At 42.7% G+C, this 22,614-nt stretch overlaps 1 protein-coding gene and 1 long non-coding RNA gene across 3 annotated transcripts in view; one reads left to right on the top strand and one right to left on the bottom strand.

Annotated features, from left to right (window-relative positions):
* The window catches only part of LOC309481035, a 130,489-nt gene that overhangs the window by 10,488 nt on the left and 97,387 nt on the right, over positions 1 to 22,614 (bottom strand). The gene's annotated exons all lie outside the window — the stretch shown is intronic.
* Positions 549 to 20,961, top strand: LOC309480907 (E3 ubiquitin-protein ligase TRIM39-like). 2 transcript variants are annotated; one of them, XM_082145630.1, is made up of 7 exons: positions 549 to 647; positions 6,304 to 6,860; positions 8,853 to 8,912; positions 9,040 to 9,273; positions 9,535 to 9,682; positions 20,187 to 20,213; positions 20,341 to 20,961. In XM_082145630.1, exons 2-7 carry the CDS (start codon positions 6,306 to 6,308, stop codon positions 20,874 to 20,876), a joined length of 1,560 nt encoding a protein of 519 aa, XP_082001756.1. In that variant the 5' UTR covers positions 549 to 647; positions 6,304 to 6,305; the 3' UTR covers positions 20,877 to 20,961. The 2 variants fall into 2 exon arrangements, with proteins under 2 accessions (XP_082001756.1, XP_082001755.1); XM_082145629.1 differs by having other exon boundaries at positions 8,817 to 8,912.

The raw sequence follows: 22,614 nt of genomic DNA, 5'->3' as shown, positions 1-22,614 counted from the left end.
GTATGCTGTGAAGGAAGAGCATTTGTCGGTAATGCCACTTTACAATAACGAAAAACACATTGTAAAGAAACACATGTTGATTTTGGATAAAATGTTTAGCTTTATAAGTAGAGCAAGTGACTTTAAAAGCAACTCTTGAGTGATTTGAAACCATCTTTCTTGTAACATGTACTGACAAAGTAGACGAATGTCATAAGATAAAACAACATTAAAGAAACTTTAATAATCTGATAACTATGAGAAATAACTGCCTTGCATGTAAACTTATGAAATATTAGACTTTGTGCACACAATTTTTTCATGACTTTTTTGCTACTTTTCAAATGTCTTTATAAATTTGTATTGTTTTACCTTTGTACAACCTTTACCTTTCACTGTGAATCATGTTTAGTGTGTCGTTTCTATCAAGCTGTAATTGTGTAAACTGTAACTTTATATTGTAAAAGTTTCTTACACCGTTTACACTCAGCAGGGATGAATGAGGAACTGGTCCATATTTATGATTATGGGCGGAGCTATAGCATCACTGCAGGTGAGTAAAGACTCAAGTAAAAGTGAAACTGTACAGATGATCTGGAAGCTTCTTCAAACAACATTTCTTTTCAGAAACTCTGAAATTAACAACCAGATCTGACATTCACTCACAGGTAAGAGATGGAAATATAAGAGCTAGTTCAGTAGTTTAGTAGCATTTGGAAGCAGCATCAGATTGTTGGTAAAAGTACTGTTATTTTTTGGCTGAAATCAAAAGTCAAAGTCACACTTTAGAGACTTTAGAACCAGGAAATACTAAAGAAAAATGGGTAGTTGGAACGACCCTCTTCCTCACTGCCAAAAGCATTTTCCTGAGGTGATATATAATTAATGTTGTGAAATAATTTCTTAATTATAGTATTAACACTACAGCACCAAGATCGTCTTATCTGAGCTGCCTCATTGGTCTGTAATCACTCATCAATGTCAAAATATTTGAGATGATTAATCAAATCAAAGTAATGTAACTTAATGTTCACAGAATCTGATGAGTGCGAAGTCCACTGTGACTCGACGCTTCAGTAAACGCCATAAAGTGCGAAATAAGACGTAGGCCTAAGTAGCTAAATTAAAGGTAGGATATAGGATTTGCAAAACGGCCGGCAGATTTTGAAAATACACAACTCAAATGGTCCTACCTTCTTTCCTCCAAGCTGGCCCTGACTCCACCCATTCATGTGGAGGGAGGGGGATGGGGGAGGGGGGGATGGTACGACCGTTTGATTGACGAACTTACTGTCCAATGATTCTAGGTGGTCTTGGAAATGATTGGCTGGAGTTTTTCGAGTCCTGCCCGTTCCACAGATGATTAAATTGCTTAATTTTCATTTCAGTGCTTGTGCTTCTAACTCAGTGGCTGTAAGTGGGTTAGGAATAGGATTTCAAGTGATTTTGAAAAAATGGACAAAAAAGAGACACATACCCCACCTTTAAACACTTCATATCTGACAGCTGTTTTAGGATAGAAATGTTAAAAGACCGATCAGGCAAACTAATAAACTTTTGTCTTATTTTTTCATTTTGAATTGAAAATAGGCCTATAGAAACATTAACGAAGCCGTTTTCATCATACTAGGCATAAGATTAATAACGAATGTTTACATATTGTGAATGAATACCAAGCGTTCGTAGCCTTAAGTAAATTAACTTGTCTAAGAAAATTATTAATAAAAATAGGCTAAATATCAGTAATCAAAAAAAGTAATCGAAAATCAAAGACAGTTATCAGTCAAAGCGCAGCTTTAGGAGGGGAATAAACAGGGCAAGATCAGGAGACTGAGAGAAAAAGAAAGAGTGATGGAGATGAGGAGAGAGAGCAGGTATTGACAAATAATCTAATGCCCACTGACATGGTTTAAAGCTATGTTGTAAATCGATTTTTTTGCCTTTAAATGTCTTGAAATGCACATATGTAGATCAGAGAAATCAAAACTTTCTCGGGGGTGCATTTCTACCAACCCCCCCCCACCTAGCTTGTGTGTGTGTGTGTGTGTGTGTGTGTGTGTGTGTGTGTGTGTGTGTGTGTGTGTGTGTGTGTGTGTGTGAGAGAGTGTGTGCGGATAGCAGTATAGCCCAAATAAATAAAGCACCTTTACCATTTTAAACAAACTTAGTTTGCTGACAAATTATAAGTTAGGGATCCTTCAAATGTTAATTTAAATTGAGTGAATTCTTTAAAAATTCTAAACACTTTAAAAAAAAAGCTTATTAGGTCTGTCATGTGAATTTGTGGGAAAGTTTTGGTTATTCATGCCAAATAATATACAAGCATATTTCAGATAATGAAACTAATGGAAATAGTGTACTCTGGTAAGCAATTGGACAATATTGTAGTAAATATTTATGATGCAACAAAAAGTTTGCTTGTTAAGATACCAGCAGACAAGCTAATCCAGCACAAATTAATTAGAACATAAAGTGTCACCAAAATTATGATTAAATACAAAATGAGGGTGAAAAATGCAAAAAGGTCCACTTTTTGAAAAAAATACCTTCCTCTAGGCTGGCTACGGGCCTTAGATTCTTCTTCTGCAGCCCAATAGATCTAACCACAGACATCTAAAGTCCTCTATATACTCACACTGAAGCTCTTTTTAGTTCTTCGTTCAAAATACATAAACAGCGATAGACTGTTAGTGAACATTCAACGCCATCCACACTGCTGAGAGCGACAGTTAGACGAATATGTAAATATGTGCCGTGCGCTTGCTTCTCAATAACAAGATAAATACACCACAAAATTCAGAAAACAGCAAGTTCCCTTTCAGTCGTTCACGTTCGACATAACGTCGACGTGACGACGTAATTGGGATCACTTCAGGGAGCCCTATCAACTTCGAGTGTCTACAGAACGAGCCAATGAACGTTGGTGTGCGTGAATCATGCATGCACACATTGTCTTTCACTTCGGAGCCGAGCTTCTGTTAGACTTCAGTCTACTAGAATTAAGAGCTTATTGAAGACTTCTACTCTCTGCAAGCAGTGTTGGTGTGATGGCGCGATCAGCGGTGGCCGCGAGCTTGGCAGCTCATAACTTCTGTTTTCAAAGCACTACTATTCTCTGTGTCTGTGTGTGTGTCAGTTTGGAACCCTCCACCACGTCCCGAACCTTCTCGGTTGGATGATTGGTTTCTCGGGGCGGGCCGCACTAGTTCTCAGTGCGCCGCTCCGGTACCTTTCTTTCTTTCTTTCTTTCAGGAAACTGCACGTTCAGTCAGTCAGGCGATGTCCAGGAGCGCCACCTTTGGCTCAACCTGGCTGATATGAGGGGCAGCGATAAATAGCGGTTCCTGGATGCCCCTCTTTCCCAGGTTGGGTTGTTCGGCGACGCGGTCGAGAGCTTTTCCCAACAGTTCTTGGCCTCACAGAAGCAGACGGAGGCCATCCGACACATCCTGCCCCGGCGGACCGCTGCTGCTCCCACCAGTCCGCCGGCCGCAGACCCTCCGTCCACTCATCGCCAAGGTTGGCCTCCTGCGGCGTCCTCCACTCCCGCTAAGCCCCAGCAGCAGCAACCACCTAAGGCTCAGCGCGGAGCAAGCCGCAGGAAGTCGACCCCGCCCGTCCAGGCCGCAGCCAAACCAGGAGGCAAGCAACTGTGCCAAACGAGCCTGAGACGGGCGGCCCAGAGGTGGATCAAGTTGCTCTTCAGGAGATGGCAAACGCGCCACTCCTTCCCCCGGTGGAGGGCTGGGCGGAGAATCTTTTGTTTCCTTTTCCCATGGGTCAGTGGCACCCACATTTTCAACAAAAGAGCAATTTCTGAAATCTCTGGGCCCCAAGAGGGTGTGCTTGGCGGTCGACGACGCTATGCCTTGTCACCCCCAAGCCCCTCTTTCATCGCCAGCGGGCAGCAGTGGCTGTGTCCTGGACGCACTGATGCCTCCGCACACTCACTCTGCCCTTCGACGGAAGCAGGTATGTGTTGCACCACACACTCAGACCCCACTTCGGGCCACTATGCCGTCCAAGTCGGGTACCTGCATTCTGCCGCGCTGCCCCACCCCGGGTACATCTGTGGTGCCGTTGGTCCCACTTGCTCGGTGTCTGGGAGTCTGGCTAGCGCTTCCCAGCCCGTCTCGCTGGCTCATCTGTACTATCAGACTCGGCTATGCGATTCAGTTTGCCCGACGCCCCCCTGTTTTCAAGGGCATTCTGTTCACCCATGTTCTGGCGAACAATGCCCCTGTGCTCAGGGCAGAGATCGCAGTCCTACTGGCGAAGGACGCGATCGAGCCAGTCCCTCCAGCCGATATGAAGACCGGCTTCTACAGCCCGTTCTTCATTTTACCCAAGAAAGGTGGTGGGTTACACGGTAGTTGACACCATCACTTCCACTAGAGCCCCCTCTATGAGGCGCCTCTATGCGTTGAAGTGGAACCTGTTCGTTGACATGTGTTCTTCTCATGAGGAGAACCCCCGATCTTGTTCGATTAGAGCCGTGCTTTCCTTCCTGCAAGAAGGGCTGGAGCGAAGGCTGTCTCCCTTCACCCTTAAAGTGTATGTTGCCGCAATTGCCGCACATCACGATGCAGTTGAGGGTAAGTCATTGGGAAAGCATGACCTGATCGTCAGGTTCCTGAGGGGAGCGAGGAGACTGAATCCTCCTCGCCCACTCTCTATACCCTCTCGGGATTTGTCTCTGGTCCTTTCGGCACTTCAGAGACCACCCTTTGAGCCTCTCCCTCTACGCAGGTCTTCCGCCCCAGCCAATTGGGGGTCTGAGAGTTTTGCGTAGGGCGCTGGATGTGGCAGCAACCGTGGCGTTTTCCGAGGGATCCCAATTACGTCGTCATGTCGACATTACGTCGAACGTAAGCGACTGAAAGGGAACGTCTCGGTTACTAATGTAACCCTCGTTCCCTGAAGAAGGGAACGTCCCGTCGCCACCGTTGCTGACCATCGCTGCATGGCCGTCACAATCTCGGCTCCTCAGCAAAAAACAATGTGTGCGTGTGCCCGCTTCCTGTTTATACCCGCGCTGCGGGGCGCGTGACATGATTCACGCACGCCAACGTTCATTGGCTCATTCTGTAGACACTCGAAGTTGATAGGGCTCCCTGAAGTGATCCCAATTACGTCGTCATGTTGACGTTACGTCTCCCGTTCCCTCCTTCAGGGAACGAGGGTTACATTAGTAACCGAGACGTTTTTTTATAAAGCATAAGTAAAGCATCTTCATAGCAATGTGGATATGTTTGCACAAGCTCTGCAATTCACCAATCTAGTCTCGTCAGGTTTATTTATATTGCACTTAATACAATAGATTGCTTAAAATCAAGCAGCTATACTTCATTTTCTACTAGAAAAGTTTTCCACGTCAAAGAAGGTGGATCCTCTGCGCCAGTGTTGCCAGATTGGAAATGTCCAAGTATCGTACCAGAAGCTCAAAATTATCGTATTTGGAAGAAAATGATCGTACACGAGTCAAACCTGTACAGAATACAGCATGAAATTTTTTTTAATTTAATTTAATTTAATTAATTGGTTGGGTCCTTACATGCGCTTCGTGAGGCACAGTAGCACACACACGCAAGGTCTCTCGCTCCCTCTCTCTACATGTTCTTCCCCCGGTAGATGTAGAATCCACAGCTAGATCAATGAGAAACCCTATGATTACAACGACCATCATTTTAAGTGTCACATAGGTCTGAAATTATCGTACTTTATAGGATTTTTTCCATTATTGATCGTACATCGTACAGAGGTCAAAATAATCGTACAAATATGATAATTATCGTACATCTGGCAACACTGCTCTGCGCACACCTACCTATTATGTAATCGCCACAGGCCAATCGTAGTACAAAAGTGTTTTGCAGCCGAAGCAAACTTTTCCGGAAAGTTCCTTTGGCAAGCCGTTTCGAACTCCAAAAACAAACTCCAAAGGAAGTTCGTTTTGCCCTATTTTGTTCAAAATGACGTCCCATCAGTTCGTTCTTCGATTTTGCTTGAAGAATATCGGGGCCTTTAAGGCCAGCAGTCTCAGACTAGAAGTTAGAGGCAGAGCTTATAGGCTCAGTGAGGTTAGAGTTAGTGATGGAGGAACTTCCATTTAGAAACTGCTCTCATATGCCTGCTTATGGCATGTATGGCTGCTTTGACTGCTTGACAGTGGTTCATCGTTTAAGTTGTTATAGGTTTTAGTTTTTAACCATGCAACATCCATTTTAGAACACAAACTAAAATATTCAGTAAGTGCACATAACTTGTATTATGAAAGTTGCTCTTTCCAGCAATATATATGATATATTGTCATTGTTTTGTCAGTCATGGCATCCTCCAGTGGTCCAGCACTAAATGAGGAGCTCCAGTGCTCCATCTGTCTGGAAGTGTTCACTGATCCAGTCACCACTCCATGTGGACACAGCTTCTGCAGAACCTGCCTGAGCAAGTGCTGGACGAACACACAGACCTGCTTCTGTCCACTCTGTAAAGAAACATTCAGCAGAAGACCTGATCTCAAGATTAATACAACACTCAGAGAGGTTGTGCAACACTTTAAGGAGAAGCTCAATCCAGGAGAATCTGAGGTGTTCTGTGACTTCTGTGATGAAAGAAAGCAGAAAGCTGTGAAGACCTGCCTGACGTGTCCAAGCTCTTACTGTGACTCTCATCTGGAGCCTCATCACAGAGTCCCACGTCTAAAGAAACACAAACTCATCAATCCTGTGGAAAATCTGGAGGATTATATATGCCAGAAACACGAGAGACCTCTGGAGCTGTTCTGTAGAGATGACCAGACGTGTGTTTGTCTGTCCTGCACTGAAGGAGAACACAGGACTCACAACACTGTTCCTATAGAGGAGGAGAGTCGAGAGAAGAAGGTAAAGCGTTACAAACAAAACACTTAAATCCTTATAAGATTTTTAACCTTATAAGGATGACACTGGCTAGTCCTGGTTATTTTTTAACAGTAAGAATGTTTTAATATATGTAAAAGTGTTTTAAAATGAAATGCCCTAAAGCACACTGTAAAATTATGTTTTATTAACAAAGTTCGGGAGGAGCAGGTTCAGATAATTAACCAAATTATGCACAGCTGGAGATGAATCCGTAATCAACTCAATGACAGAGTATAAATTCACAGCAGACCTATCTCTTTTCATTGAAAGTTTGTCAGCATCCCTCCTCCACCTCATCTCCTCACTTCCAGTTCCATCTACACTTACCAACTGGGGGGAGTTCTCTGGGTTCGGGCCTAACTCCGAGCTCGGAGCCCTCCCCCCGGAAAGCACGCCAAATACGCATAAACTTTATATGTAGATGTGAACTCATGAAAAATATATATGATCAATCAGTCATGACAACTTATGTTTTTAAATAACATTAACTCTTCAAAATTGTTTAAGCAATTTTTACTTTTTTTTTAAGTTATACAAGATTCAACCCAATTTTTTAAAGTCAGTTTAATATAATTTAAGTTGAAGTGACTTGTACAGCGATTTGAATATCACAAACTCACTCAAACTCACACCTGCAAGGAAGTTTCTAGTAATCCTAAGACATTGATTAGCTGGATCGGGTGTGTTTTATTAGGGTTGGAGCAAAACTGTGCAGAGCTGTGGCCCTCCAGAAATTGAGTTTAAGAGCACTGGTAAAAACCATATAGCAAACAATCCAAACGTAAAAAGAGTCAAAAAACACAGGCAAACAAGGATCAGGACAATGGGCAGAAGAACAAGACCAAGGGAAGGGAAGGGAAGGGAAGGGAAGGGAAGGGAAGGGAAGGGAAGGGAAGGGAAGGGAAGGGAAGATACAGGCGCTCAGAATAGCAGGATAACACAAAACAAGTCTATGCAAAGTGAGAATGAAAACACAGGGCTTAAATAGGCAGACTTTAACAAGGGTAATCACACACAGCTGAACAAAATCACACAATCAGAGCGGACAGTGGATACTGAAGCTGGAGGAGCTGAACACGCAGCGCTAGCTGAAGCTTGGGCTTTGATCTTTTTTAATTAAATAAATACATTTTATTTATTTTATAAAAATAAAAGACTTCCCAATGTGATCACACCTCAATCCAGTAGATGGCGGTAATGCACAAGATTGCAAGCTGCCAATAAAATTCACTGAAGAAGAAGAAGACAGTGGATAGTGTGCTTTCATGTAGCTCAAACAGTAGATCGTTGGCGCTTGCAACGCCAAGGTCATGGGTTCGATTCCTTGAGAAAGCATGAACTGATAAGAATGTAAAATGTGTACCTTGAAATACAGTGTAAATCGCTTTGGATAGAAGCGTCTGCCAAATGCATACGCTATCTGGTGCAGCGTCGGAAGCCATTTTTGCATTCGGGTGGAGATAATGGTAAATTACACTCGGTGTTGCTGTTTACAAGAACTTCCAGTGGTTAACGTGAATGTAACGTGAACATGAACTTACAGTGGTTACAGTGGTTACCGGAAATACGTCAACAGCGTCGTGCATAGAGCGTATCCACTTGGTCTTTTAATCAAATAAAAAAAATCAGTGTTGTGGCAAAAATATTCATTAAACAATCAATCACTGCGTAAGAGACATTTCTGAGTCAAATTGTCATTTAAAAGTATTTATTCTTGCAAGAAGGCCCAGTTGCCACACAGAAGTCAAAGTACAGTCTGTGGAACAAGTGTGACGAGGAAGGGAGGGGGAGAGTAGCTTTTATATCACCTCACAAGGTCTCCTGCTTACAGGCTCTCTTATCTAAATAAGGGAAGGTTTCTGCTGAGTTTATTCTTACAGACTCACAAGTTCTAAAATGGACGACCTCTGACCCTTATCTGTTTTTCTCTGTATGTAGAATCATCTGGCTAAGAGACAAACTGACGTTCAAAAGATGATCCAGGACAGAATAAAAAAGATTCAAGAGATCCAGCACTCAGTAGAGCTGAGAAAGGTTAGTGGAAGTTAAAACATTGTAAAATTGATAATGCATTATAATATTTCAATCTGCTTAATAAAGGTTCTCAATTAAATAGATAACACTTAATAGATGAATCTACCTAATTTATCTCATTCATCAGAGAAACACAGAGGAAGAGAAATCCTCCAGTGTTGAGATCTTCACTGATCTGATCCGCTCCATTGAGAGATGTCAGTCTGATCAGCTGAAGATGATGGAGGAACAGCAGAAAGCAGCAGAGAAACAGGCTGAAGATCTCATTAAAGAGCTGCATCAGGAAATCACTGAGCTGAAGAGGAGAAACACTGAGCTGGAGCAGCTCTCACACACTGAAGATCATCTCCATCTCATACAGGTCTGTCAACATCTCTCATCAGTCATCATGTACAATAATACAGGACAAACTCTCTGTTCACAAACCTGCTGAGCTGCTTGACCATTTTATTTGTACCAGTCTGTTAGAAATTGTACAAAAGAGAATGAAGCAGTAATAAAGTCAAATAAAAAAAAAATGTTTAACTGTGTTTGAAAGGTACTGTGTAAAACATATTAACTATAAATATATTTAAAAAAAACAAAAAAAACATTTAATAGTTCTCTCTCTCTCCTGCTATAGATGAGCTCATCCCTGAACACTCGTCCACACACCAAGAACTGGACTGAGATCAGGATTGACTCTGATGTGAATGTGAACTCTCTGTATAGAGCCCTGACTCAACTGAAGAAAACTCTAGAGACACTAAATGAAAAACTCAGTCAAACTGGTATGTGAATATCAAATACAGTAGATTTTTTTTGATGTCATTAACTAAGAAAATAATGTTTCCAAGGAATATTATGGGTTAAATCCAATTTAAGTTCAGTTTGCACTGTTTCAAAAATGTAATAACATAACTAACCCTGTGTGACCAGAGCGGTACTTTCTGTATAATTAGATTCAGATGACAATGACTCAGCCACCCTGGGATTTGTACCCAAGGAAACACAAGAAAAGGAACACAGGTTCGGTGGTACAATGATAAGACAAAGACGTGTTGTCCAATTAAACAAAGAAATAATTTTATTCAAAAGGAAAAAAAATTACAAATAAATCAGCCCAGAAAAAAATCATAATCAAATACTCACTAGCAAGTTTATTACAATAATAATATTAAAAACGCACAAGGCTGAAAAGAACATTTCTTCAGACACACGTAATACGATGGTCAAATCAAGCCAAAAACCAACTTCACAAAACTAAAGAAATGTTGTACCTTCCCCACCAAAAGATATGTATGACCCTATATGTATTATAATCCTTCGGATGAGACGTAAAACCGAGGTCCTGACTCTCTGTGGTCATTAAAAATCCCATGGCACTTCTCGTAAAGAGTAGGGGTGTAACCCCGGTGTCCTGGCCACACACCCATTGGCCCTTAACAATCATGGCCTCCTAATAATCCCCTTCCATTGAATTGGCTCCATCACTCTCTCTCCACCTATAGCTGGTGTGTGGTGAGCGCACTGGCGCCGTTGTACTGTGGCTGCCGTCGCATCATCCAAGTGGATGCTGCACACTGGTGGTGGTTGAGGAGAGATCCCCTGATATGATTGTAAAGCGCTTTGGGTTTACAGTAGTACATATGAAAGCGCTATATAAATGCCTCATTCATTCATTCATTCATTCATGACAAAAGTTAATTACAAAAAATAAGCTTCTACAAGGCTAAAGCTTACCTTAGGGGTGGCAAACTAGCTGAAAGAAATCGTGCTCTCAACCACATGTGTGCACAGTAGGGCTGCACAATATATCGAAAAATGATCATTATCGCAATAATAGTATATGCGATATCCGTATCGCAGAGAGGTACGATTAACTGCATTTATCTTATGTGCCAAGCATTTGTGTGACCTTAATGTTTTAATATATGCATTTATCTTATGTGCCAGGCATTTGTGTGGCCATCAAATGTGGCCTTACTATCTTTATACCCGCCTCCCCAGTAGGTGCTATTATGCTATTGGCTAGATCAGGCCCAAAGGGGAACCTAGAGGCTCAGATCAGAGAGTGAAAAATAAAAACTAATGGCGGGAGTAGAGACAAGCGAGGAAAATGACAACAGCAAAGAACCTGTGCCTAACGAGAACTGTACGTCTGAAATATGGCAATATTTTGGCTTCAATAGAGAAGACATGTCATAAATGCAGGTACTGTGTAAGGGGCCGTTCACAAATCGCATCTAAAAATGCATGGAAAGCGCGGCCGCACCGCTATCTCCTTTCCACAAGCGCTTGCATCTGTCGTTGCTATGTAACCATGACCTGCGTGAGCTTGCGGAATTCGGAAAAGTTGAGATGTTCTCATCTCATCGCGGCATAGGCGGGCCTGGAAAAATGTGCTTCCATTTTGTGCGCAAAAAACGCGATATGTGAACATAAGTGACGGTGTCACTAAGTCGTGCCGAAAAATGTTGGCCACGTCGAGAGGAAACTAATCTCCACAGTCATCTGGAACTCAACCTCAGGGAGCTATAGACCCTTTTACAGTTGGTAAACATTGTGACGTATTTGTGTGGGCGGGGCTTAGCTGGAGGCAGAACGATCCCTCTGGCTGCTTCACTAACGTTAGTTCCCTTATCGAGTCGGTCCCTCAACATTACATATGGGGAAATCCATCTGGAACTCAACCTCAGGGAGCTATAGACCCTTTTACAGTTGGTAAACATTGTGACGTATTTGTGTGGGCGGGGCTTAGCTGGAGGCAGAACGATCCCTCTGGCTGCTTCACTAACGTTAGTTCCCTTATCGAGTCGGTCCCTCAACATTACATATGGGGAAATCCATTTTCCTCGAAATGCTGAAGCCTGATTTGAAAAACTCTTTTGCTTGCAAATAGCCAATGGCGCACGCGCCCTCACCTGATTGGCTGACAGCCTCCAATATAGGTGACAACGGGCGCCAAAAACCTCAGAATCTTTCTTCTTCACCTGGAGCCTGGTTTCGCCGTGGATTTACGCTATCAGAGTGGACAAAGAGGATTATCCCCTCTTGCGTTCCGGCGGATTTTTTGCTTTAATCGAAGGAAATGTCTCTTTACCGCACGTGTGGTGGTCCTATCGACTTCCCGGACGCACACGAGCAGTGTGTGCTGTGTCTGGGTCGAGCCCACGCGGAGGCGGCACTCGAAGGATCAGGTTGTCGAGCCTGTGAGGAACTCCCCATCAAGATCCTTCGTTCAAGGCTGGCTGTTGTCCGGAACGGCGGCCCTCCGACCCCTGCCTCCCCCCCGCCCGCCGCCGTCAAGCCGCGGGCCGCGGGCCGGGAGACTGCAGAGGGACCGTTCGTGAGGGACCGTCATGTTCTCATCAGAACGGACAACATGGCGGTGGTGGCGTACATCAATCGCCAGGGAGGGTTGCGCTCGCGGTCCCTGCAGGGCTTAGCGAGGCAGCTGCTCTTATGGACGGATCGGATACTTCTTTCGATCCGAGCAGTACACGTACCGGGCAGTTTGAATTGCGGCGTGGACATGCTGTCCAGGGACGGCATTGTTCACGGAGAGTGGAGGCTCCACCCGCAAACTGTAAATCTGATCTGGAATCTCTTTGGCAAAGCGGAGATCGACCTCTTTGCTTCAGAGGAGAACACCCACTGCCCGCTGTACTTCTCGCTGACAACAGCTCCCCTGGGAGGGTACGCGCTGTCAAACCGCTGGCCCAAAGGGCGGAAGTATGCTTTTCCCCCGGTCAAATTAATGCCACTAGTGCTGCAAAAGATCAGGGAAGAGAGATGTGCGTTGATTCTGGTAGCGCCCAAGTGGCCCAACCAGCCGTGGTTCCCAGAATTAGTGAACATGTCGCAGCTCCCCTCATGGCGAGTCCCGCCAAGAAGGGACCTTTTATCCCAGGCGAGGGGCACCATATGGCACCCCAGCCCAGAGTTGTGGGACCTACATGTGTGGCAGATCAACACGGAATATCACAGCGAGTGCTGCAGACGATAGAAGAAGCTAGAGCCCCTTCGACGATATTTCCATTATCCTGACCTTCCTACAGGAATGTCTAGACGCTGGCAGCTCCCCGTCTACAGCGAAAGTCTACGTAGCCGCTATCGCCGCTTTTCGTGACGGCCATTCAGTAGGGAAGCACCCCCTGATAACGAGCTTTCTCCGGAGTGTGAGGCGACTAAATCCTCCCCGCCTTCGCCAGATGCCAGTTTGGGATCTATCGTTAGTGCTCAGTGCACTCTTTGACCCACCCTTCGAGCCAGCCGAAACTAGCGACCTTAAAGTGCTCTCGGTTAAGACGGCACTACTGCTCGCGCTAGCCTGCGGGAAACGAGTGGGAGACTTGCATGCCCTGTCAGTGAACAGTGAATGTATGCAGTTCGGACCGGATGATTGCATGGTCAGACTCATACCCAGACGCGGATACACACCGAAGGTGCTCTCAACACCGTTCAGAGCCCAGGTGATTACAATTCAAGCGTTTTGTCCCACTGAACAAGACAATTCAGTGTCACAGAAGCGCGCTTTGTGCCCTGTGCGCACGCTACGTGCTTATGTGAACAGGACTAGTCAGTTTCGAGCTTCAGAGCAGCTTTTCATCTGCTACGCGGGCGCCAAGAAAGGCAGCGCGCTGTCGAAGCAGAGACTATCACACTGGATTGTGGAAGCTGTGCACCTAGCTTATGATTCCCGATGAACAGATTGTCCGATAGGGGTGCGCGCCCACTCCACTAGGAGTTTGGCGTCATCATGGGCTTGGGCAAAAGGCATGTCTATTCAAGACATTTGTCTCGCAGCGGGCTGGTCATCTCACAACACGTTTGCGAGATTTTATAACCTGGACATTCCCTCGTTCGCACCACATGTTCTGTCAGTGCAGGAGGAGAGAGCTGAGCAGCCATTGGGTGACTAAGTCGCCTGAGGACACGCCCCGGTTGGTGCGTGTGTCGACCTTGGTTTCAACCAGGTCGTATAGACAGCGACAAGTTACTGCAGTAATAGATACGGTTAATATTATTCACATTACTGTTATGTGGCCCTTTTATTACACCCGCGTTCATAAGCCGGCAATGTTCTCTAAGCACCAACATGTTTGCTGCATTTTCCCCCCATATCACACCAGTTCAGTGCTGGGTTCGGGGAGATACTGATGACGTTGACGCCGAGTTGGCTCTGTGCCAGAATACATTGGGTGTTTCAACCAGGTCCGGTACCCTGCCTAGAGCTAGCGCGCTATCAGTCTGAGTGCTTAGTGCTTGTGCTCTACAGGGGCTCGTTCGAGCCGGGCCAACTTCCACACGGCGGGGGTTTTATATGTTCCCCATACGTAATGTCGAGGGACCGACTCGATAAGGGAACGTCTCTGGTTACTCACGTAACCGTAGTTCCCTGAGAGGAGGGAACGAGACATTACGTAGACTGCCGTGTGAAAAGCCTTCAGCCTCAATAGCTCTCGTTCAGTCGAAAGATTCTGAGGTTTTTGGCACCCATTGTCACCTATATTGGAGGCTGTCAGCCAATCAGGTGAGGGCGCGGGCGCCATTGGCTATTTGCAAGCAAAAGAGTTATTCAAATCAGGTTTCGGCATTTCGAGGAAAATTGATTTCCCCATACGTAATGTCTCGTTCCCTCCTCTCAGGGAACTACGGTTATGTGAGTAACCAGAGACGTTTACAAGTTTTGTTAGCTTGCTTTTTAATAATAACTGGAGAAAATCCGATTTGATCTTAATGTGCAAGGTCACTCACCGTCCAGATCCGTGATTGTTATTTGCAAAAGTAAATTTTAACGGACATCCCATACGATCATTCAATGGATGGACGATCTGACAGGATTAACGTCAACACTACCATCGGTTGAGTGGCCTGACTTCTACACCTAGCCGATAGAGAAACCGAGGGTAAAGAGAAATTGAGGGCATATACATATATAGATGCCTATAACTGTACTAAATGGTCACAAGACTTGTGTGGTAGCCTACGATCCGCAGTTCTGCCTAGCCAGCGTCAAGGCCAGACAGAAGACGACAATGTAAAGTGACATTACGGTGCAATTTTAATGATCTGAATATTTTCTAGAAATAAAAATTCCAGATACAGCATATTAATTTTTTAACTATGTATTTGATTACCCTTTCTTACCAGGTTCTTCAAAAAGTCTAGTCACAATCAATCAAAACAATGTATTCAATCATAGATGATTCACAAATAATCACAATCATTTAGAAAACATTATGCGATAAAATTTTAAATTGGAGCCTGTACTCCGTCGATTCTTGCACCCAACAACACAACAAGATGACATTTAATAACAATAATAATAATTTAAGCTCCTTATTATGTGGCCGAATCTGTGCTGGTTTGTATTAGCCGCCTCCAGTTTTCCGTTTGTTTTGCCTCCAGCTAACGCTGTGACGCAACTGTGACGTTGGCGCAAAAGGGGTCTATATGAAGACTTCAAAAAGTGTAAGCCCAAATCTACCAAAACTGCTAATTAAATGCCAAGTAACAATAACAGAGTCTCACAGACAACCATTAATCAAAGTGTTGCATGTGTAACGTTAACTCTTTATGAAAAAACTATGAAGATCAGAAGAATATCTATTAGCCTACCTGTTTATTTTAGTATGATCATTACATATATAAATGATTTAAAAAAAACTTAATAAAAAAGCATTTCTCTAGGGAAATGTAATATCGCAAGAAATATCGTTATCACAATACTCAACAACAATATCACATATTGGATATTTTCCCAGTATCGTGCAGCCCTAGTGCACAGCAAACAAATAGGAATAGTGTTCAAACCCTGGTGCTCCAAACTTACAGGTGTGCTCCACCCAGGTGACTAGCCTCCCCCTCAGCGCACTCAGCCTTGGCTCAAACTAGAACAAAAAGGAGAGAAAAGTTAGTGGGTCTGGTACAAATTAATTAGACAGTACAAATAATAATTTATTCAACATAAGAGAAAAAAAGAAAACAAAATACCATAAATGATTAACAACGTCCTACCTCACTGGCAATAAACAAAGTTACACCAAGTGAATGACTTGTAGATAGAGGACGCACGGCGCAATTCAAACTGGTCAAACCAAAACCACAACATAAAAAAATGACAAAATGAAAACCCAATAATTAGACAAAAAGAAAAACAGCAGCACAACCCTCAGATAACCAGCGTATGAGCTGTGGAAGGCTGCCAAACAAAACATAATCAGAAATAACTCTCATCTAATTAATATCATGTTAATATCGATATCATACATCGTCAAATCCACAGATCAACGAACATCAGGATGTTAGAATGCCTTCGCAAATGTTCCACTAAAAACAGACAATAGAAAGTTTAACTGAGCAAAACAAGAACATAACATTGTGATAGTCTTCATGCCTAAAAGCTTTCATCGAGCGCTTGACGCGACTCCCAGGAGACTTTAACAGGAACGGCTACAGCGACAACTTCCAAATGAAATTAGGCAAACCAATACTATAAACACCAAAACAAACGACACTGGGAATAACTTCAGCCACCTACCCCAACTACAGTGACACTGGAGACAGAAAAAGCGTGACAAAGCCTACGTTCTAACGTTTCCTGCACACACATTTAAATAGACAGTCCCTACTTATCATAATTACGCATTCCCATAAAAGGATAACCAAATGAAGCGGAAATCCCATACTACTACACCAGTAAAGTTCTATCCATGTAAACTCGTGTTAAAGCAGTTTTACTTTAAAGGTCCCATGACATGAAATTTTCACTTTCTGAGGTTTTTTAACATAATATGAGTTCCCCTAGCCTGTATATGGTCCCCAAGTTTCTAAAAATTTCAATCGGTGTAAATCGAGCTTTTGCTATCTTTCTCTGCCTTTGAGAAAATGGAGGCTCATACGCGCTGATCTTGAATCTCCTCCTTATGACGTCATAAGGAGGAAATGTTACCTCCCCTATCTCTGCTTTGCCCGCCCAGAGAATATTTTCCGCCCATGAGAAAATGCGCTAGGAAGTAGGAACGCGCGCGCGCGATTTTAGTTTGTCCACGAGAGATATCATGGCTTTTGAGCGAGCGAAGCATAACAATTGCTCAATAATTGGATGTACAAATGAACACCGAAGGGTCAATACAGAGCTGGGCTTGCTGAACGTCTGAAACTAAAGTCTGGATCACTCTCTTTGGCTCAGCTACACACCTCGGACAAGTAAGTCAACTACAATGATATATAAGTCAAGTGTGTTGCTTTACTGTTTATGGTTACCTAGATTTTACACGTAGAATGTGGCTGTAACATTAGCTATGCAGCTATGCAGTTTATGTGTGTGAATACACACACTGTAACGCGAGTGTTGTACACGTCTTTGTTATTTGGATAACCGTTTTCCTGTTGGTTATATGGCGCGCGCGATATCCGCATTTCAAGATCGCAGAGCTTGATGTAATTGTAAGAAATACAGACGTTACAGATCTCTCGTGAAAAGGCAACAGTAGGTTAGCGTTAGCTACATGATAATAACTGTAAACCATCCGAATAAAGTACCGTATCCAGACATAATATTTTAAACTGACCATTCGGAAACGTCCTGCTGGAGCCGCTGAGTTGCAACTTCTTCATCCGTTGCTTCTCCATCTGGGTCAGATTCTGGGTCAAACTGAAATGCTTGAACGACTGCGTGTCTTCGTGCCATTGCAATATATCCAACATAAACATGCACGCCACGTTACCGTTGCGCAAGATGGTCAAGGCCACACCCACCCTCCACCTTGCGCCGCCTTTCTCCTCCTCATTAGTATTTAAAGCTACAGACACCGAAACGGCCTGTCTGAAGGAAGCTCATTCTGGGACTGGCTTGTAGTGGCTATAATTCTGCACCGAGGCTGAATTTTTGGAAAGAGATTTCAGATACAGTACTAGGGACCACTTAGGCCTATATTAAAGCCTACAAAAAGTAGCATGTCATGGGACCTTTAACGATGGGAAGGATGTAAACTACTATAGTACATGTGTAATGGTAACCTAGTAATGGGCTGCAAATGTGTGGCTGCATTAAACAGAGTGAATACAAAAAAGTAAAACATGATGTTGCAAAAACATGATAATCCTAAGCCAAAAAAACAACATTAATGGGAAAATAAAAAATCATATTCAAAAACTAGTTCGTTTTAAAACAAATGAGTTAATTAATCGAACTGAATCGAACTTTAGTAATCGAGCATAAATAATTTTCACACATAAATGAAGGCCTGGTACTAGAGCACAAATGTAATGTGGGCACGCTAACACACACACACACACACATACATACACACACACACACACACACACACACAGTGTAACGGCTCCTGAAGGTTTTCTTCTGATTAAAAGAAACACGCTTCAACTGTCTTAACGTTTAATATCTTCTTTGCAATAGAAGTCGTGCGTCTCGCCATCTTGACCTTATTTCAACACCACTTGAACATCGGGACACCCTTTGGGTATCGTTTGACGTCTTTTAACATCTTGACATCTTTACATCACGACACCATGAAAACCTGAAACAAATAAAATGACATTTAGATACATAATGTGTGAGTGTATTTCTGTCCACATCACAGTTTCCAAGTCCATAGCTTATTAAATCAGTATCAACACAAAAAAAACATTAATTTGCAAATTAGTGGACGAAATCCAAAAAATAAACAAACATATGCGCCTTCTAATCAGAAATCCAGGGGACATTAAGAGACATTTGGAGAATTTTTTTCCAAGCACATATTCTTCTCGTTCAGACACCTCTTAGTCCCGAGCCAACATTTGTATGTGGGACCCATATGGGTATGAAATGGGCTGAAAAATGGGCCCCATGTAGGATTGTCCGCGGGTTCCATAATGGCCCCATGTTAACTGCCCAGATGGATTTCATGTAGGATTGCACTTGGTACTAGGCGGGACCCAAGTGGGCAAAATGCACAAGACTCATCTCTGTCCCAGCTTTAACCCAGTCGACATTTATATGTGGGGCCCATGTGGGTTTGAAATGGGCTGAAAAATGGGCTCTGTATGGGATTGTCCACGGGTTCCATAATGGCCCCATGTTAATTGCCCAGATGGATTTCATGTAGGATTGCACTTGGTACTAGGTGGGGCCCAAGTGGGCAGCATGCACAAGACCCATCTCGGTCCCAGCTTAGTTCATGTAGATCTCCTCAGGGTTCTGATATTCACACAGCTAGCTAAATCACATGACAGGTTATAACACTACACATCGTTCACCTGTAGGTGTCGCTATTACCAAATACAATACTCAAATTACTGTGATACTCAAATACAATTTCCAAATGAACATTCATAATACATTACACAACATTTGTAATTAACAAAGTACCTTTTCACAAATAAATAAATGAAATTTAGAAAGAAAATATGCCTTTATCTGTGACAGCTACACAGAGTGTGTTCACTCTTCACTCCTTTACATATCTGCTTATTGCTTTTTTTTATGAATTTGTAGTTAATTTAAAGTTAATTATTTGTATACATTTGGATTACTGAAATAAATGTGATTACAATAACAAAAAATTGTAAACTTTGATATAATAAAAATACTGGTTTAAATTTTTTTATTTTGTTTAAATATATATATATATATATTCACAAAAATATACATCACAAAAGCTGTAATAAGAGCAGTTAGCCACCTCCAGAAAAATGTATAGATCTCTATGGGCCTCTGCTGGATGTATATGGTAATTAAAAAAATTTTCTAAAATTATATTCACTGCATATTTTTCTCTAACCAGCAGAAAGCAGAACTCTGCCTCTAACACCAAGATCAATATCGAGAAACAACTGGTATTTAATTTTGATCATCACTAAAGGGTTTTTCATAAAAAGTAATATTTCATATGCATGCTAATGGTTGAGGAATTTTGTAAAAAATAGTACTTTATAACCCCCCAAAACACAGCATATATGTATAGATGAGAAGTAAACAAAGAAAATTATAGGCCTATAATTTGTATTATTAAAACATTTTTTTTATATATATAAAATCGCTCTATAAATGTTTGTCATCTTGGCCCCCAAACACCAAGACTGGAAACAGGAGACAAACACAGTATGAGAGTTAAATCCTCGTTATATTTGTCCCATAGACCTCCATTGTGAGTATATTTACTGTAAACACATTCTGCATTGTTTTACAAACAACATTTACATGCCACTGATGCTGCCAGTGGAGAGAAACTCACTGAAATTAGCCCTATGAATAATTCATCATTATATTGTCATCTGTGTCCACAGGGTTGAAGTTTGTGCAGAAGTTTGCAGGTACAGTGTGACTGACACCATTTTCTTTATTACACAATACAACAATACTTTTTATAATCTGCATTATATACTGTACATCTGAAAATGTTTGATCTGAAGTTGATTGATAATGTCTGATCTCTCTCAGTGGATGTGACTCTGGATCCTGATACAGCGAATCCACATCTCATCCTGTCTGATGATGGAAAACAAGTCAGTCATGGAGACGTTAAGCAGGACGTCCCAGAAAACCCAAAGAGATTTGAAGACAGTTGTGTTCTGGCAAAGCAGGGATTCAGTTCAGGGAGATTTTACTATGAGGTGCAGGTGAAGGAAAAGACTGGGTGGAGTTTAGGAGTGATCAGAGAATCCATTAACAGGAAGGGGATAATCACACTGAGACCAGATAATGGATACTGGATTCGGTATCTGAGTAAAGGGACTGTATATGTAGCTCTTGATGATCCATTTGTCTCTTTATCTCTGAGAGTGAAAGCTGAGAAGGTTGGTGTGTTTGTGGATTATGAGGAGGGTCTGGTCTCTTTTTATGACGTGGAGTCCAGATCTCATATCTACTCTTTCACTGGTCAGACTTTCACTGACAAACTCTATCCATATTTCAGCCCATGCCTTAATGATGAAGATAAAAACTCAAACCCACTGATCATCACTCCTGTCAGTTAAAATTAAAATAAATCAAAAATAAAGATTGCTGTTTTTATAATATGTAAATACAAATGTAATAGACAAAATGTGTACAAGTGCAACAAAAAAACTATTTGCAGGCCCTAATAAATAAAAAAACACACACACAAATAAACTATAATTAAATATTTTTGAGTAATGTTGTGTGAAAAAATTGATTAAGGTTAAATTATTACTATTAAAGGGATAGTTCACTTTGAAATTAAATTTTGGTATGTTTTAGCTTACCTCAAGGGCATCCAAGGTGTAGGTGTCTTTGTTTCCGCAGTAGTTTCAATTTTGATATTTTTAGGTCAAACCGTTCTTGTCTGTCAGTCGTATAATGCAGGTTTATGGTCACCACCTCAAAGAGCATGCACTGAGTCCAAATTAAACAATTCCCCATCGTAAGTACACACTGATGGCCTAAGACACGAAACGAGCGGTTTGTGTGAGAAAACGAACAGTAATATCGTTTTTACCTCTTGTACACTTTCCGGCGCTTTGGCCTTGCTTATACTCGACGCGTCCGCACGAGCGGTGCGCACGCAGTCTGCGGAGACTCGCGGTGCGGAGCCAGGCGAAAGTATAAACAAGGCTTAAGCCAGAGCGCGCACACACGTCACACACCAGGAAGCGCCAAGCGGCAACCTCCCCGTCTCTCTCTTGAAACCAACACGGAACTGAGTTAAACTGCAATTCGTTGACTGGCCGCTTGAGGCTGGTGTCAAAAGTGAGTCAAATCTGTATCTCCCCTAGCCTGGTTCTACCAGACTCTCGTACATTTAATTTGTACAGAGAGTCTGGCCTCTCTCCATTGACAAGCGTTAACTTCCTTGTAGGCGGGTACTCTGTTGAAGTTTAAAACTATTGGATCTGCCCAGAGTCACTCTGGATCTGCCATAACCAATCGCTAACCTTTGGTCGTAACCCTACAACTCAAACTAACGCACGACATGAACGTCATCGTTCTCAGCCACTCCCTCTGTTCACTGATTGGGCCAGCAGCACCTCAATGCAGTACACGAGATCCGGGGGGCGGAGTTGGATCCTGATATAAGGGGTGGAGATTGGTAGGTTTAGGGGTGGGTTTAGGGATTAAGGGGTGGAGATGGGTAGGTTTAGGGATGGATTTAGGGATCAGGGGGTGGACATGGGTAGGTTTAGGGATGGATTTAGGGATCAGGGGGTGGACATGGGTAGGTTTAGGTATATGTAAGTTGGGAGGAGTTGGATCTGGATCCGACTCCTCCCCGTGGATTTCATGTTCTGCAGTGAGGACCATCTCGATTGGGCCGCCAAAAATTTGGCCGGAGAAAACCAAAGAATACACCACAATCCCAGACACTAGCCGTTTCTCAATACCAAGTACACAAACTTCGGACTTGACAAGTTCGACTCAGGAGAACGAACTCCCGAGGACGGGAGGACGCAAGTCCGATAATTCTGCAAATGGAACAGCGGCGTAGCTCGCTCTGGCTACTCCGGTTATCTCTTTATGTATATCTAGGCTACAAATAAAACAAAATATGTTATAAACCACCACTCTGCCTCTTTTCATTTTCATTAAAAAAAAATGTTAAACATAATGGCCACACAAATGTGGTTCAGGCAACGCAATTGATTATCTTTACTACATATATTTATAACAACACGAAATATAAAACACAACCCCGATTCTTTTTGTTTTCATTTAAAAAATATGATACATAAAAAACATTATAATATTGATCATTAA

This window comes from Leuciscus leuciscus, assembly GCF_965113295.1.
Source record: "Leuciscus leuciscus genome assembly, chromosome: 18".
Taxonomy (NCBI): Eukaryota; Metazoa; Chordata; class Actinopteri; order Cypriniformes; family Leuciscidae; genus Leuciscus; species Leuciscus leuciscus.
This window is presented reverse-complemented; position numbering and strand designations above follow the sequence as displayed.

What these genes read in the sequence shown, in the direction of transcription:
- LOC309480907 (XM_082145629.1), top strand. Translation starts at nt 6,306, where the DNA reads ATGGCATCCTCCAGTGGTCCAGCACTAAATGAGGAGCTCCAGTGCTCC. An exon ending in AGGAGAGTCGAGAGAAGAAG is followed by an intron (nt 6,861 to 8,816) that starts GTAAAGCGTTAC and finishes CTCTGTATGTAG; the next exon opens with AATCATCTGGCTAAGAGACA. An exon ending in ACTCAGTAGAGCTGAGAAAG is followed by an intron (nt 8,913 to 9,039) that starts GTTAGTGGAAGT and finishes CTCATTCATCAG; the next exon opens with AGAAACACAGAGGAAGAGAA.